Genomic DNA, 15,781 nt, shown 5'->3' on the forward strand with positions numbered 1-15,781 from the left:
TGAGCTCTTTGGCATCAACTCAACTTGCCATGTTTGGAAGAGGAAGAATGCTGCCTATGATCCCAAGAACACCATCCCCACTGTCAAACATGGAAGTGGAAACAACATGCTTTAGGAATGTTTTTCTGGTAAGGGGACAGAACAACTTCACTGCATCAAAGGGACGATGGATGGGGCCATGTACCATCAAGTCTTGGGTGAGTACCTCCTTCTCTCAGCCAGGGCTTTGAAAATGGGTCATGGATGGTTATTCTAGCAAGGCAATGACCCAAAATATATGGCCAAGGCAACAAAGCAGTGGCTCAAGAAGAAGCACATTAAGGTCCTGGAGTGCCCTAGCCATAGAAAATCTGTGGAAGGAGCTGAAGGTTTGAGCTGCCAAACATCAGTTTTGAAACCTTAATGACTGCAAAGAGGAGTGGGACAAAATCCCTCCTGAGATTTCTGCAAACCTTTTTGCAAAGAGGTCAAATACTTATTTCATTCATTAAAATGCAAATCAATTTATAACTTTTTAAATGCATTTTTCTGGATTTTTTTTTTCTTTTTTCTTTTTGTTATTCTGTCTCTCACTATTAAAATAAACCTACCATTAAAATTATAGACTGATCATTCTTTGTCAGTGGGCAAACGTACAAAATCAGCATAGGATCAAATAATTTTTTCCCTCACTGTATGTGCTCATACTTAAAATGTTATTGCAATTGCCACGTTTAGCAGGTAGATTCAAACATTCCATGTAAGCACATTTTTCCTTATGGCAGAGAAAAAAATTAATAATGTATCTATATAGTCTATGCTGCACTGCTCATTTTATAGAGAAATTGTCATGTCTAATATTAGAGATATACTAAATCGAAATAAATCATTCATTATTTTATTGCTTCTGAGTAAAATACTTATAAAGTAGTCCAATATTACATAGCTACAATATTTAGCCAAATTCTTGGAGATCTGTTTAAGTCCACTATAGTTGCTGGGAACTGAGGTGGGGTAACTTTAATAGGGCAGATTTTAAATTTTGAGTTATTTTATACTTTATTACTAGGCCAATAACAGACTGGAAACATGCATGCATCTGAAATACACTATTGTGATTCTGTAGTTAAAAGTTTAATAAAATCAATGTTATTATGACATTTAACATGATCGATTTTAAAATATATAATTAAAAAAACATGAAACCAGTCATAATTTAGTTAATGTCTATTAACTTCAAAGGAAGCTAGGGAAACATCAGTTGAGAGAAACATTTTGTTTCTTCATATATTGAACAGGCAGTCCTCAACATACAAACTAATGAATCATCATATGACTGAAACCAGGTTTATGAACTTTTTTGTAAAAATTATTAAGCAAATATGTTAGTCATAAAGTGAATGTGGTGGTTGAGAAGTGAACCCATTGTTTGCTGTAAGGTGGGTTTTCCTGGAAGTAGACAAAAGTAAGTAAACAAAAAGCATAATAAATCACAATCTCATGACTGCAGATCTCTGCAAATGGCTGTAAATGTGGCCTGTTGCTGAATGCCCAAAATGCGGTCACATGACCAAGGGACAGATGTTGGAACTTTGAAACTGGGTCATAAATCCCATTTTCGGAGTCTGTTGTAACTTCAAACAGTTATTTAAAATAATCTCTACATTTATGCCAGTTATTTAGTTATATGTTTTCATGTATCTCTTTATTCTTTTAAGCATGCATCAAGATAATCATGGATACATCTGCCTGCTTATTCAGGGAGCTACAAAAGAAGATGCTGGTTGGTACACTGTATCAGCAAAGAATGAAGCTGGGATTGTTTCCTGCACAGCAAGGCTGGATGTCTATAGTAAGATGCTATATGGATGTTGACAGTATTTGGAAGAATTGTCCCTAACCTATATATTCCTTCTAAAATAACAATATTAGAGTCAGTTTTGTTGACCTTACAATCAAGCCCGCCTATAAAGCTAAACTGTTACTTTTAATATCTGTGCTTTACATTCTGTACTACTTGTTTTGCCATAGAATTGGAATACATTCCAATCTATGGGAAAGTAGAATTAGGATATATCTGGTACATTATCCATGCTATTTATATTTTCCCTACATTCAGGAATGAGAGTAGAATTTATACCAATTCTTCTGTAATAACCGGCCATACATGGCTCAAGCCTCCTGAAAACAGCCTTCCTTGTGTTCTGGTGCATGTATTGAAAGGATATTCTAAATGTAGACTTGAAGAGTCCATACCATGTCTATAAAAATGTTTTAGAAAAGGCTGATATAGAATAAGTCATGTTTTAGGTGAAATAATCCTTTGTCATTATTGTAATCTTAAAAGTTTTAATTGTATGTTCTTATTCTTACCTGAATTTGTTAAGATCACTTTCCCCTTCTTTTCATGTTATTTAGAAGATCCACTGAAAGATAGTCTTCTAGCATTTGTATAGAAATCAATGGCATAGGAGAGTGCTGAGTAAAAGGAATACTTGTTCTTAACTTTTCTGTGTGTGTGTGTGTGTGTGTGTGTGTGTGTGTGTGTGTACAGTGTGATAGCTTATTTTAAATACTCTGCCAGCTAGGAATGAATTTCGATAAAGCTGCTGTGCTAAGAAGTCAGTTCTATATACTTTCATGAGTTTATATCATTTCTTACATCCATTATCTTTAGAAATTAGGGGCAAAAGCAAGAGAACAGAGACAAATAAGAACAACTAGAAGAATAAAACCTAAATATAATTGAAGGAGATGGAGAAGGAAAATGGGATTTTCTCAATGAATATAAATGGATTGAACTCTCCTGCCAAAAGAAAGAAAAAACTTTACACTACAAAACAGGGAGAAAGCAGAACTATTTAACTCATTTTTTGCATCTGTCTTTACACAAAGGGAAAAAACAGACCAACCTATCAAAAATAGTGCCATAAAAAACAAAATAGAAGTTTTGTTAAGATAGGCAAGTTAAGATAGGCAAGAAAATGGTTAGTGAGCACCTGTCCAGCCTAGATGAGTTCAAATCGCAAGGACCAGATGGATTACACCCCAGAGTTCTCAAGGAACTGGCAGAAGTGATATCGGAGCCACTGAACTATATTTTTCAAAGATCCTGGAACACAGGGGAACTACCAGAGGACTGGAAAAGAGCTGATGTAGTTCCCATCCTCAAAAAAGGAAAAAAAATGGATCCAGGAAATTACAGACCTATCAGCCTGACCTCAATACCTGGGAAGATCCTGGAAAAGATAATCAAACAACGAATCAACGAACACCTAGAGGCAAACAAAGTCATTACTAAAAGCCAACATGGGTTTGTCAAAAATAGATCATGCCAGACAAATCTTATTGCATTCTTTGACCAAGTGACAAAATTAGTGGATCAGAGGAATGCTGTGGACATAATTTACTTGGACTTCAGTAAGGCATTTGATAAAGTAGATCACAACCTACTACTTGACAAGATAGAAAAATGTGGGGTAGACAGAACCACCACCAGATGGATCCGTAGCTGGCTGACCGGCCGTACTCAGCGAGTGGTCCTCAATGGAACTGCATCTATATGGAGGGAAGTGTGTAGTGGGGTGTCCCAGGGCTCTGTTCTGGGCCCAGTACTCTTCAACATCTTCATCAACGATTTGGATGAAGGGATAGATGGGGAACTCATCAAATTTGCAGACAACACCAAGCTGGCAGAATAGCCAACACTCCAGAAGACAGGCTTAAGATACAGAAGGATCTGGACAGACTTGAACACTGGGCACTAACTAACAAAATGAAATTCAATGGTGAAAAAAGCAAGGTTCTACATTTAGGCAAGAAAAACCAAATGCACAAGTACAGCATAGGTGGCACCATGCTCAATAGTAATAACTGTGAGAGGGACCTCGGAGTCCTAGTAGACAATCACCTAAATATGAGCCAGCAGTGTGCTGCAGCTGCCAAAAAGGCCAATACAGTGGTGGGCTGCATTAACAGAGGGATAGAATCAAGATCACGTGAAGTATTAATACCACTCTTCAATGCCTTGGTAAGGCCACACTTGGAATACTGCATCCAGTTTTGGTCACCACGATGTAAAAAAGATGTTGAGACTCTAGAAAGAGTACAGAGAAGAGCAACAAAGATGATTAGGGGACTGGAGGCTAAAACATATAAGGAACGGTTGCTAGAATTGGGTATGTCTAGTTTAACGAAGAGAAGGACAAGGGGGGACATGATAGCAGTATTCCAATATCTCAGGGGCTCCCATAAAGAAGAGGGAATTAAGCTATTTTCCAAAGCACCTGAAGGCAGGACAAGAAGCAACGGGTGGAAACTAATCAAGGAGAGAAGCAACCTAGAACTAAGGAGAAACTTCCTGACAGTGAGAACAATTAATCAGTGGAACAACCTGCCTCCAGAAGCAGTAAATGCTCCAACACTGGAAGTTTTTAAGAAGAGACTGGACAGCCATTTGTCCGAAATGGTGTAGGGTTTCCTGCCTGAGCAGGGGGTTGGACTAGATGACCTCCAAGGTCCCTTCCAACTTTACTACTATTACTAAATGGATATAATTTATCTCCAAGAAACGCATATTAAGAGACAACACTATAAACTGTTGGAACAACCGAAAATTGGGAAACTCCACATTAGCACACAAAAAAAAAGAGGAATAGCTTTATATATTAAAGAAATAATGAATCCCAAATAAATCTATGCAGGTGAAGAGGGAAGAATATTAATGGTGGAAATAATGATAAATCAAAAACAGATACTGATGGTAGCTATATATGTACCTAATAATAAACAAAGTGGGTGCTCCTCGATACACCCACATTACACCTATCCTCCGTGAGCTGCACTAGTTGCCTATTGGTCTCCGGGTCCAATTCAAGGTGTTGGTCATTACCTTTAAAGCCCTATATGGCTCAGGGCCAGGCTATTTGCGAGACCGCCTACTACCTCATAGTTCCCTACGTCCGGTTAGATCCCACAGCCTGGGCCTCCTTCAGGCCCCGTTGGCCAAGCAGTGCCATTTGGCGGGGCCGCGGAGGAGGGCCTTCTCTGTGATGGCGCCCACGCTTTGGAATCAGCTCCCCCCGGAGATTAGGACCGCTCCCACCCTGTTGGTCTTCCGTAAGCTACTTAAGACCTGGCTTTTCCGGCAGGCCTGGGGTTTATAAAACCTTACTCCTGGATGATTGTTTTTGTATTGTTGTTTTGTTATGTTTTATGTGTTTTTTATTGTTATCCGCCCAGAGTCTTTCGGGAGTGGGGCGGCTTATAAATTTTAAAAATAAAAAAATAATAATAAATAAAATAGAATTCTCTCAAAAATTACATTAAAAAATAGTGGAATTGGAATATCAAAATATTTGTTTAATGGGAGACTTTAATGCAACTGTAGATGGGAAACTGGATTACAGAAGCAGTAAAATAGGGAAAAAAGGAAGGAACATACTACCTAAAACTTACTTTAAAATGGCAGAAGAAATCTGTATACAGGATATATGGAGAGAAAAGAACCCCCAAAAAATCACAATATACATTTTACTCAAACAGGCATAAATCTTGGTCCAGAATTGATATGATATGGATATCTCCTGATATCGTGTATAAGCACGATTATACAAAGAGTGTCATGGTTCCAATAGATGAAACCCATTAAAGAACTTCAAGGCAAGAATTTTTCCTTTAAAAACATTTTATTCGGGAAACAAAGTATCAGAACTACATAGTTGAACCCAAAACTAGATTCCCTTCCCCAGATACAAAATAACAAGTTGCAAGTCCCACCCCCATTAAGCAATCATAATTCACATTCTCTAGCCCAGAGCACAGGCTCTCTCCCCAGCTCCTCAGCCCACCAAAACATTACTGGTTTGTCCTTGAGTTCCCATGGAGCTGCATCATTATTATGGCTAGCTGAGCTCAAGCATCCCTCACTCCATCCCTCCTTCAATACCTGATCTCTAAACAGAAGAAAAAGCATGTTAAAAGCACAGTAAAAAATGGCTGCGATTCCCATCAGTTGTTAGAGCAGGAACATCCTTTGTTACAGCATTGACATCTGGTCTCCCTTTACAAAAAGGATAAATCCTGCAATTCAAACAAAAGCATAGGTTAGGGGTTTCCTCTTGGTTTACTAGGGTGTTTATCATAGAATTTACGAATGAGCCTGTTGGCTTTCACATCATTAGATTTTACCCAGGTGGCCTCCGATAATGGATATCCTTTCCACTATACTAAATACTGCAACTTTCCCTTGTAAAGTCTAGAATCAAAAATATGTTTCACTTCATAATGTGTCTGTCCGGCTACCCACCAGCAGGCCAGGTGCCTCCTTAGGGAGGGTTGTAGAGTAGATCCCCGAAAAGGTTTTAATAGGCTACAATGGAACACAGGGTGGACTTTCCCTAAGAGTGTGGGAAGCTTTAAATCCACCGTAACTGGATTTATGATCCTTATGATGGAGAAGGGAGTGAAGTATTTCGGTCCCAATTTCTTACTAGGCAATTTGAGTCGTAAATATTTTGTGGATAAGTAAACCTTTTCCCTAACCTGGAACGACCTTTGGGAGTCCTCTTTTTATCCACTTGTTTTTATAGGTTTCAGAAGGCCTTTTCAGAGTGAGTTTCGTTTTGTCCCAAACCTCTCCCCACCCACTCACCCACTGGTCAAGAGTTTGGGAAGCAGAAGGTCCCTGAGGATACTCGGGTATTGGGTTGAATTCTTTTCCTGTGGCAATCTTGAAAGGTGTAAAACCGGTGCTGCTGTGAATAGTGTTATTGTAAGCCACTTCTGCGAAAGGGAGGAGGTCAGTCCAGTTCGTTTGCTGATAATCCACATAGCATCTGAGGTACTGCTCCACCATTGAGTTTGCTTTTTCAGCTGCCCCATTCATAGACGGGTGAAAAGCCAACGATAGTCCTTGCGATGAGCCAATTAGCTTGAGAAAACCCCTCCAGAATTTGGCAGTAAATTGCACTCCCCCCCGTCAGAGATTATTCGCTTTGGCATGCCATGCAGCCTGTAAATGTGCTTAAGAAACACCTTAGCTAGTTTCTGGGCTGACGGGAGTCCTTTGCAGGCAATGAAGTGAGCCTGCTTCGAAAAAAGATCAATCACTGTCCAAATCAACGTATTTCCTCTACTCTCAGATGACTTAACTATAAAATCCATAGCAATTTCTTCCCAAGGCTGGGAAGGGTCTGTGACCAGTTGCAATAATCCAGGAGGCTTTCCCGGAATCCTCTTCATGGTGGCACATACCTCACAGCTTTTAACATAGTTCTCTACATCCTGTTTCAAACCTGGCCACCAAAATTGCCAATGAACCAAGTGCAGTGTTTTTAAATAGCCAAAGTGTTCAGCTTGTTTCACATCATGATTGTGCTGGAGATCATTGAGGTGGAAGGTTTCGGGCAAATACAAATTCTCCCCTTTGTAGGCTAATCCATCCCTGCACATCAGGGTGGCTTGGTTGTCCTTGAACCATCGATCGTTGAGTTCCTGTTTTAGTTTTCTTGTCCCAGGATCATCAGGTTTGGGACCCTCGAAGATAGGGCTCTTTGCGGCGTTAGTTGAGACGCAACTTGTGGTGTAGGTATGATTGATTCATTAATCTCTTCACGCTGATTCTTGTATTGAGGCAATCTGGATAGAGCATTAGCTAAAAAGTTTCTCCCTCCCAGTATATACTTCAGGATGAAATTAAACTGGTTAAAATACTGCGCCCACCATACTTACTTCAGGAAAATTTACGAGGAGTTTTCAGTGCCTCTTAAGTTTTTGTGATCAGTCCATACTTCGAAAGGCACCTTGCTCCTCTCTAGGTAGTGCCACCAGTTTAACAGAGCCCAACAAATTGCGAAGGCTTCCTTCTCCCACACTGCCCACCTTCTCTCACAGTTGGTGAAATTCTTTGAGGTGTAGGCACAGGATTGTAGGACCCCCTCACGGTTCTTTTGCAATAGTACAGCTCTGATAGCCACATCGCTGGCATCGGCTTGAATTACAAAGGGCTTCCCTTGGCATGGGTGTTTTAGGCTCAGTTCGACTACAAATAGCCTTTTCAGATTCTCAAAAGCAGTTTGACAATTCATAGTCCATGTTAGCAGCTGGCCCGGTCACGGCTTTCCCTCATCTTTGATGGTTTTTAACAAATCCGTGAGAGGTAAAGCAATTTCGGCAAATGAGAGGATGACTTGTCGGTAAAAGTTGGCAAACCCCAGAAAGTTTTGAAGCTGTTTGCGAGTCTTTGGGGGTTGCCTCTTGATTATGGCTTTTACTTTTCCAGGATCCATTTCAATGCCCTCACTGGAAATTCTGTAGCCTAAATAATCCAGTCGTGTCTGATGGAATTCGCACTTCAACATATAACATATAGTTTGGCATTCAATAATTTCCTTAACACCTCTTGCACTAGCTTCACATGGTCAGCCATGTTCTTGCTGTATATCAGGATGTCATCAAGATACATCAAAAACCCCTTGTATAAATGATCGTGTAGCACCTGGTTGATCAGCTGCATGAAGATAGCTGGAGCCCCCTGTAGTCCAAATGGCATAACTTTGAACTGATAGCTACCCATAGGACAGTTAAAAGCAGTCTTCCATTCATCTCCTTTTCTTATTCTCATTCAGTAGTATGGTTCTCTTAGGTTCAATTTAGTGAAGATGCTCCCCTTTGCAAGATGGGTTAGTAGGTCCTTCAGGAGGGGGAGAGGGTACTTGTTTTCTACACTCACAGCATTTTACCCTTTATAATCCATGCAGAGATGAAGCAACCCATCTTTTTTCTCTTTAAATAACACCGGAGCCCCCAGCAGGGATTTGGCCGGCTCTATGAAGCCTCTCACTAGGTTTTTGCTAGCGAGAGGTCATAGGGGGGTCATAGCATACATTCTCGGCCTTGGGAGTTTAACCCCTGGTAATAGTTCAATGGCGCAGTCATTTGGCCGATGGGGTAGCAGCATGTCGCACTCTTTTTCACTAAACATCTCCGCTAAACCTCAGTATTCGCTGGGAATGAGTGGTTCGCCCAGCCGGGGAATGGCAGCTATCTTTGCTGATTCAGTAAATGGCTTAGGCCCTCCAGTAACATCAGTAGAATCAAGGGAGGGCTTGGGGCCTATGGGCAATCTCACAGTCCTCATCCCCTTTTCCCACTAGATAAAAGGCTTCCACTTTCTAACCAGGCTAAACCTAAGATCACAACCTCAGTCATCTTTGGAGCCACCACGAAATGGATGAACTCCTAATGCTCACCTATTTCTAAGCGTATAGGTTCTGTCAGATGGGTGACTAAAGTCCCTCCCGTTAAGGAGCCATCTGCCTGTTCAAACCTCATGGGCCTGGAAAGCAATCTTGCTCGTATACCGATCTTGAGGGCAATTGATAAACTGATAACATATCGGGAACATCCTGACTCCACTAGCACTTTCAGATCCATTTGTACCCGTCTTAGGGACTACAAGCTTAGCAGTGAGAGAAAAGGGTGGAACAGGTTGACTCACCATCGGATTGTTCTCCCCTTCGTCATCACTGTCATAGGACAGAGCGTTAGTAGGTCCGCCTTGGACCTTGGTGCTCTCCTATGTGGGTGACGTGACCTGGGTAACGGGTTCTTGCATGATCCTGCTTGATTTTTCTTTTGCCGGCTGTTGGGTTGGTTTCTTCCTTATCGGTGGCCCTGATCTACCTCCCTGTTGGAGGTATGCGATCGGACAATTCACCGCTCGATGCCCTTGTTGTCCATGCCTGAAGCATTTGATTGGTGGACCGGCAGGTGGCTTGGGGTTTCCACAGCCACGATGGCTGGGGGTCTTCGTGTAGGTGCCCGCCTGGTCTGCTCTGGTTTTAGCCCAGCTTCTGGAAGGGACAGTTTCTTGTAATGAGCAAGCTCGACATCCAATCTCACTGCTGCCTGATACCGCTCTTGCAATTCATCAGGATAGAGAAGAGGATATAAAAGGGGGGAGAGAAGAGAGGATATAAAAGAGGGGAGAGAAATTTGTTAAATGAGTTTTGCCCCATTTTATGACTTTTGTTGCCACAGTTGTTAAGTGAATCATTGCATTTGTTAAATTAGTAACATGGTCATTAAGTGAAGCTGGTTTCCCCACTGACTTTGCTTGTCAGAAGGTTGCAAAAGGGGATCACATGACCCTGGGACAACATGACCATCATAAATATGAATCAGTTGCCAAGCATCCGAATGTAAATCACATGACCCTGGGGATGCTGCAATGGTCATAAGTATGAAAAATGGTCATAAGTCACTTTTTTCAGTGCCGTTGTAACTTTGAACAGTCACTAAGCAAACTGTTGTAAGCCAAGGACTACCTGTACTTTATCACTTTTTTCCGGGGTTTTTTGGTCATCAAGTTTTTGACACCTTGCTAGGCGACTGGTGGTACTCGAATATTGCCATATTCTAAAAGTGGTACAATCGGTGAAAATCCCTGCTTTAAAGGGCTAGCTATAACTTAAATGGCAAAAAAGAACAAAGAAAAAAAGCAACAACAAATGAAGTTAAAGGAGGAATTTATGAAATTAGAATTAGAACTATAAAGAGATCCACAAAAGAAAACACTTAAAAAGCAAATGGAAATAATAAAACATAAATTAAACTTAGCTGAGGCTGAAAAAATGGCTCAGTAAATTAAAAGGGCAAAATAAAATTTCTTTGAAAACACTAACAAACCGGGTAGGTGGTTAGCAAACAAATTGAAAAAAGAGAGAAGAAAATGATAAATAAACTGCAAGACTCAAAAGGTGATTTACAGTTCCAAAATGACATAATTAAAAAAATAATTAGACTTTTATGAGACACTTTATGACACACAAGAAACTTCTCAAGAAAAAATAAAGCAATATATAAAAAAGCTGAGTTACCAAAAATTCCAGAAAACATACAAAATATACTAAATGAAAAAATATCAATAGAGGTGATAAAAAGGCAAAAAAAATGACAAGACTCTGAGTCCAGATGGGCTACCTGCAGAATTTTATAAATGTCTACAAGATACATTAAGCTCACTAATGAAAGAACTGTGTAATGAAGTACTCTTAGAGGCTAAAGTGCCAAAAATGTGGATAGAAGCCAACATTACTTTAATACCTAAAGAAGATTCAGATTTGACACAATTATAGACCAATATTTCTATTAAATGTGGACTATAAAATTTTTGCTTCAATAATAGCAGAAAGATTAAAGAAATTCTTGATTGAATTTATATATACAGACCAAAATGGATTTTTACCTAAGAGACAAATAAAAAATAACGTAAGAATGATCTTAGATACTTTGGAATATTATGAAATGCATCCAAGGAAGCAGATGGCGCTAATATTCCTAGATGCACAGAAGGCTTTTGATAGCGTAAATTGGCAATTTATAATTCAACAATTAAATGAAATGGATTTTGGAGGAAACTTTATAAATATAATTAAAGCAATTTATCATAGACAAACAGCTAAAGTAATCGTAAATGGAGACTTTACAGAAAATTTTAATATCAAAAAGGCACAAGACAAGGATGTTCATTATCCCCATTATTATGTATATTAACACTGGAAGTACTGAATAAAAATATTAGACAAGACTCAGACATTAAAGGATTGGACATAAAAGATGAAAAATGTAAACTACAAGCATTTGCAGATGACTTGGTTTTTGTATTAGAAGAACCGCTTAAGACAAGCCTCAAGCTTATGAAAAAGATAGAAGAATTTGGAGAAGTGGCGGGTCTGAAAATAAATAGAGAAAAGACCAGAGTGATAACTAAAAACCTTACAGATAAACAAAAAAATAACTGTCAGAAAAAACAGACCTTCAAATAGTTAAGAAAGTCAAATACTTGGGGATATATTTAACAGGAAGATGTGCAACAATAAAAGAAGATAACTACGTAAAATTACTAAAATAAAATTAGACTTGGAAAAATGGAAAAATCTACAACTTTCAATGCTAGGGAGAATAGCAACAGTGAAGATGAATATTTTACCAAAACTACACTTTTTATTTCAAACAATACCTATAAAACGGGGGGGGGGATTTTTGTGATGAATTAAATACAATGACTTTGAAATTTATTTGGCAAGGAAAAAAAGCTAGAATTAGATTGAAAATGCTACAAGAAGCAAAAGAAAATGGAGAATTGGGCTGCCAGATTGGGCCTTATATTATCAAGCATCTGTATTTACTGGGTTAAAAGAATGGATAACTCTTACACATAAAAGATTACTGTACCTAGAGGGGCATGACCCTGCAACTCAGATGGCATGCCTTCTTATGGTATGGGAAGAATAAAATACATAGATACTTTCAGAACCACTATATAAGAAACACACTGCTCCTAGAATGAGAAAAAGTAAAAGCGAAAATTTATATGAAAACACCTGGATGACTTTCAACAATGGAAGCGTTTGTTCACACATACTTAATTAACTGAGAAAATTGTGACTTATAAAGACATTTTGACTACTGTAGGGAAACTAAAAACCAGATAAGAATTGGAAGAACAGGGCATTGATTTATCATGGTGGCCACACCTGCAAATTCAAACAAGGTATGAAAAAGATGTTAAAACATCTGGATTTTACAAAGAACAGACAGAATTTGATCAGATGCTATTGACATCAGATGAAAAATTGATTAAGAAACTGTATAAATATATGTTAAGTTTAAAGATGGAAGAGGAACAAGTTAAAGAAACAATGATAATATGGGCAAAAAACTTTGGGCATAACAGAGTTAGAAAACTGGCAAAGCCTTTGGGAAAGAAATTCTAAAATAACAAAGGTGGCGGCTTACAAAGAAAACCTATATAAGATGTTTTACAGATGACACTTAACACCTGTGAGGTTAGTGAAAATATTTAAAAATATGTCTAGTAATTGTTGGAAATATAGACAAAAACCAGGCATGTCCTAAAGCCAAAAGATTTGGTCAAGAATACATACATGGTTAGAGAAAATGACTAAAAAACACATAGATTTTAAGCCAGAATTATTTTTGTTAGGTATAATTGTAGGAAATTATTAGAAAAAAATGTGTATACTTAATGTTACATGTGTTAACTGCAGTGAGAATTGTATTTGCTCAACATTGGAAAGATGAAGAATTACCAGCGGAGGAAGAGATAATTAAGAAAATTTTAGACTGTGTAGAAATGGACAGATTGACACTGAAAATGAAAGAGAAAGAAGACTCAGAATATTTTAGAACATGGGATACATTTTATCAATGGCTGGAAAAATGTATTAGTAAGCTAAATATTGAAGCCCAGACAATATGTTGCTGATAAAATATTAAGCGTTTGTGACTATAAAAAATTAATAAAATATTGAAAAGAGAAATTAGCAGAAAATAACCAAGTGAATATGAAGCAAAGAAAGGGAACAGATCTCACTGTGAAAGAGGACCAAAGAACAATTTATGATAGCGACTGTATATAGGGAAGCACTTCTCCCTATCTTTCTTATATTAACATACGTCTCCAGTGGATTTGGTGATTTGACTTCCTGGTTGGTAATTGCAATATTAATATATCTTCAGCAATTTTATTTTAGATAATTTTGTGATAATTCTTTAATTAAATTGAATGATTGGTCCTTTTCCCCTCAAAGGAGATAAAATGGGTCACCAATTTTCTCCATTTTTTGTGTTTTGAGGCATTGGTAAACTGTTTCTCTTTTTCTCTTTCTTCCAGCTCAGTGGCAACAACAGTCCCAAACCACTAAGCCAAAGAAAGTGCGTCCCTCAGCCAGTCGGTATGCAGCACTTTCTGACCAAGGACTAGACATCAAAGCTGCATTTCAGCCAGAAGCAAACCCAGGACATCTGACATTGCAATCTGGCTTGGTAGAAAGTGATGATCTTTAAATTCAAATTGAAAACACTGAATGTCATTGTATTGATCAATGATAATCTACGTCACTGTGCACAAGACAGACACTTCTGTATGCAAAAGAAACCACCCACATCTTTCTTGTTTAGTATAACAAATTAAGAGTTTGTAGAGAGAAATGCAGTCTGCATATACAAATCACCTTCACTATAACCATTTCTTATTACATTGTGGGTAACACTGTTTTGAATCGTCCTATTCACAAGTGTTAAACTGAGTGAAAATTTGCAAAAATAAATATGCTGCACACTTATTGCTGAGTGCCTTTACAGTTTGTAGGTGCTATTAATGTGTAATGAATAGAAATGCACTGAAAAAAGTATTAACAGTGCATTATAATGATAGTTCAGATGTGCAATACTGAATGAGTAAAGCAAGATAGAAAAAGGAAGAGAAATTAGTGACATTTTTGTGTCTATAATTGACTTTCTATTCTAAAAGGAAATAGGATATGTTAGTTTTGCCTTAATTGTATTAGGGTAGGTAAGGTAATCTTGTATCAGAAGCTTTTGACTTTTGCCAGTGGATGTGATGCTTAGATTCATGTTACTTTTATAACAGTGAGACAAGATAAAAGGCAAAAGTCAGAGCTTCTTCAAAAAATGGTATGTGAGCAAAACCTCAGTGCTTTTTAAAACAATATCAGAGATTTGATTGAATAGAATCTATGTGATACAAAAGAAAATAATTAGGAGTGTAGAGTAAGTGAAAATGGGTTGAGTTTGCAATAAGGGTTTAAATAATTTGCATACCATAGAGAATAGATAAATAAATGTTGGGGAATACAAGAAAATGTTGTTACAGTTTAAGCACTGCTTGCATGTACACTAGAGGTTTCATTTTTGTGTTGTTGATTCTTGAACAGGAATCCTGTCTATGGTTGAGCCTTTGCGAAGGACTGAAAATAGTTAACTGGCCAGAAACCAAGATATTTTTTCCAGTTAATGGATTTCACTTAGATTATATTAAGCAATTTTGATTCAAAATGAGCTCAACTTCCACTCAGAAAGTGTGGAAGGCTATTTCAGTTAGGTCTGCTGAAAATAATGTAGTCCGATAGTACAGTAGTACTCTGCTACAAAAGGAAAACACTGTATTTCTTATATGAAGCACGTTTATAGTACTTTATAATTAAAAATCTGAATCTTTTTCTCAACTCAATTACTCAAATACGTACTTTTTTGTAAAAATAGAAAAAAAGTTTTGTAATATGCCATGCCATTTATTTTGCATTAATTGCTATTCCTGTATTGCTTTTTCCCTTCGTTATTAAGTACACTATTCAAAATTTTAGTGGCTAATAAAAACTTCTATCACAAAAAGGTAATTACTTTTCTATGGAAGCTTGTGCAGATGGTAATAATTCAGCAATAGGAATTTGACTTATTTGTGTTGTCATATATAATTGTCCTAATGCTCTGGATCTAAGCAATTAAATCCTTGCCCAATTGTCAATGTGACTTGTTTAGCTTAATTGCTATTTTTTAGCTTAACTAGTAGTAATTTGCTTCTTTTTATTTGTATTTATAAATCTGTACAAGCATACTATTTTGGATTGTGAGCTAGTATCATAAGGGTTTGACATCAATAAATATCACACAAATTTAAGAAAAAATGTATTTTCTTGGTTAAAATGCTAATAATTCTTAATGAGACCTCAAATGATAAAACAGCCTACTAGGAGGGTTATTTAATGGAACTTGCTGAGATTTACTTCTATATTGTAATTTAAGACTGTAGTAAATGTGAGGAGAGGTTATACCAGGGGTCTTCAAACTTGGCCCTTTTATGACTTGTGGACTTCAACTCCCAAAATTCCTCAGCCAGCATGCTTGGCTGAGGAATTCTGAGAGTTGAAGTCCATAAGTCATAAAAGGGCCAAGTTTGAAGATCCCTGGGTTATAC

At 37.8% G+C, this 15,781-nt stretch overlaps 1 protein-coding gene across 7 annotated transcripts in view; it reads left to right on the plus strand.

The window, feature by feature from the left end:
- PALLD (palladin, cytoskeletal associated protein) overlaps window positions 1–15,491 on the plus strand; it is a 524,810-nt gene extending 509,319 nt beyond the window's left edge. For all 7 annotated transcript variants that reach the window (XM_039326459.1, XM_039326458.1, XM_039326460.1 and 4 more), the window contains 2 exons: window positions 1,698–1,831; window positions 13,679–15,491. In XM_039326459.1, coding sequence (XP_039182393.1) covers window positions 1,698–1,831; window positions 13,679–13,851 — 307 coding nt within the window. In that variant the 3' untranslated portion in view covers window positions 13,852–15,491. The remainder of the gene's footprint in view (window positions 1–1,697; window positions 1,832–13,678) is intronic.
- The last annotated feature ends 290 nt before the right edge of the window (window positions 15,492–15,781 follow it).

The sequence above is a fragment of the Crotalus tigris genome, unplaced genomic scaffold, assembly GCF_016545835.1.
Source record: "Crotalus tigris isolate CLP2741 ecotype Arizona unplaced genomic scaffold, ASM1654583v1 scf7180000024341.3516292, whole genome shotgun sequence".
Lineage (NCBI taxonomy): Eukaryota > Metazoa > Chordata > Lepidosauria > Squamata > Viperidae > Crotalus > Crotalus tigris.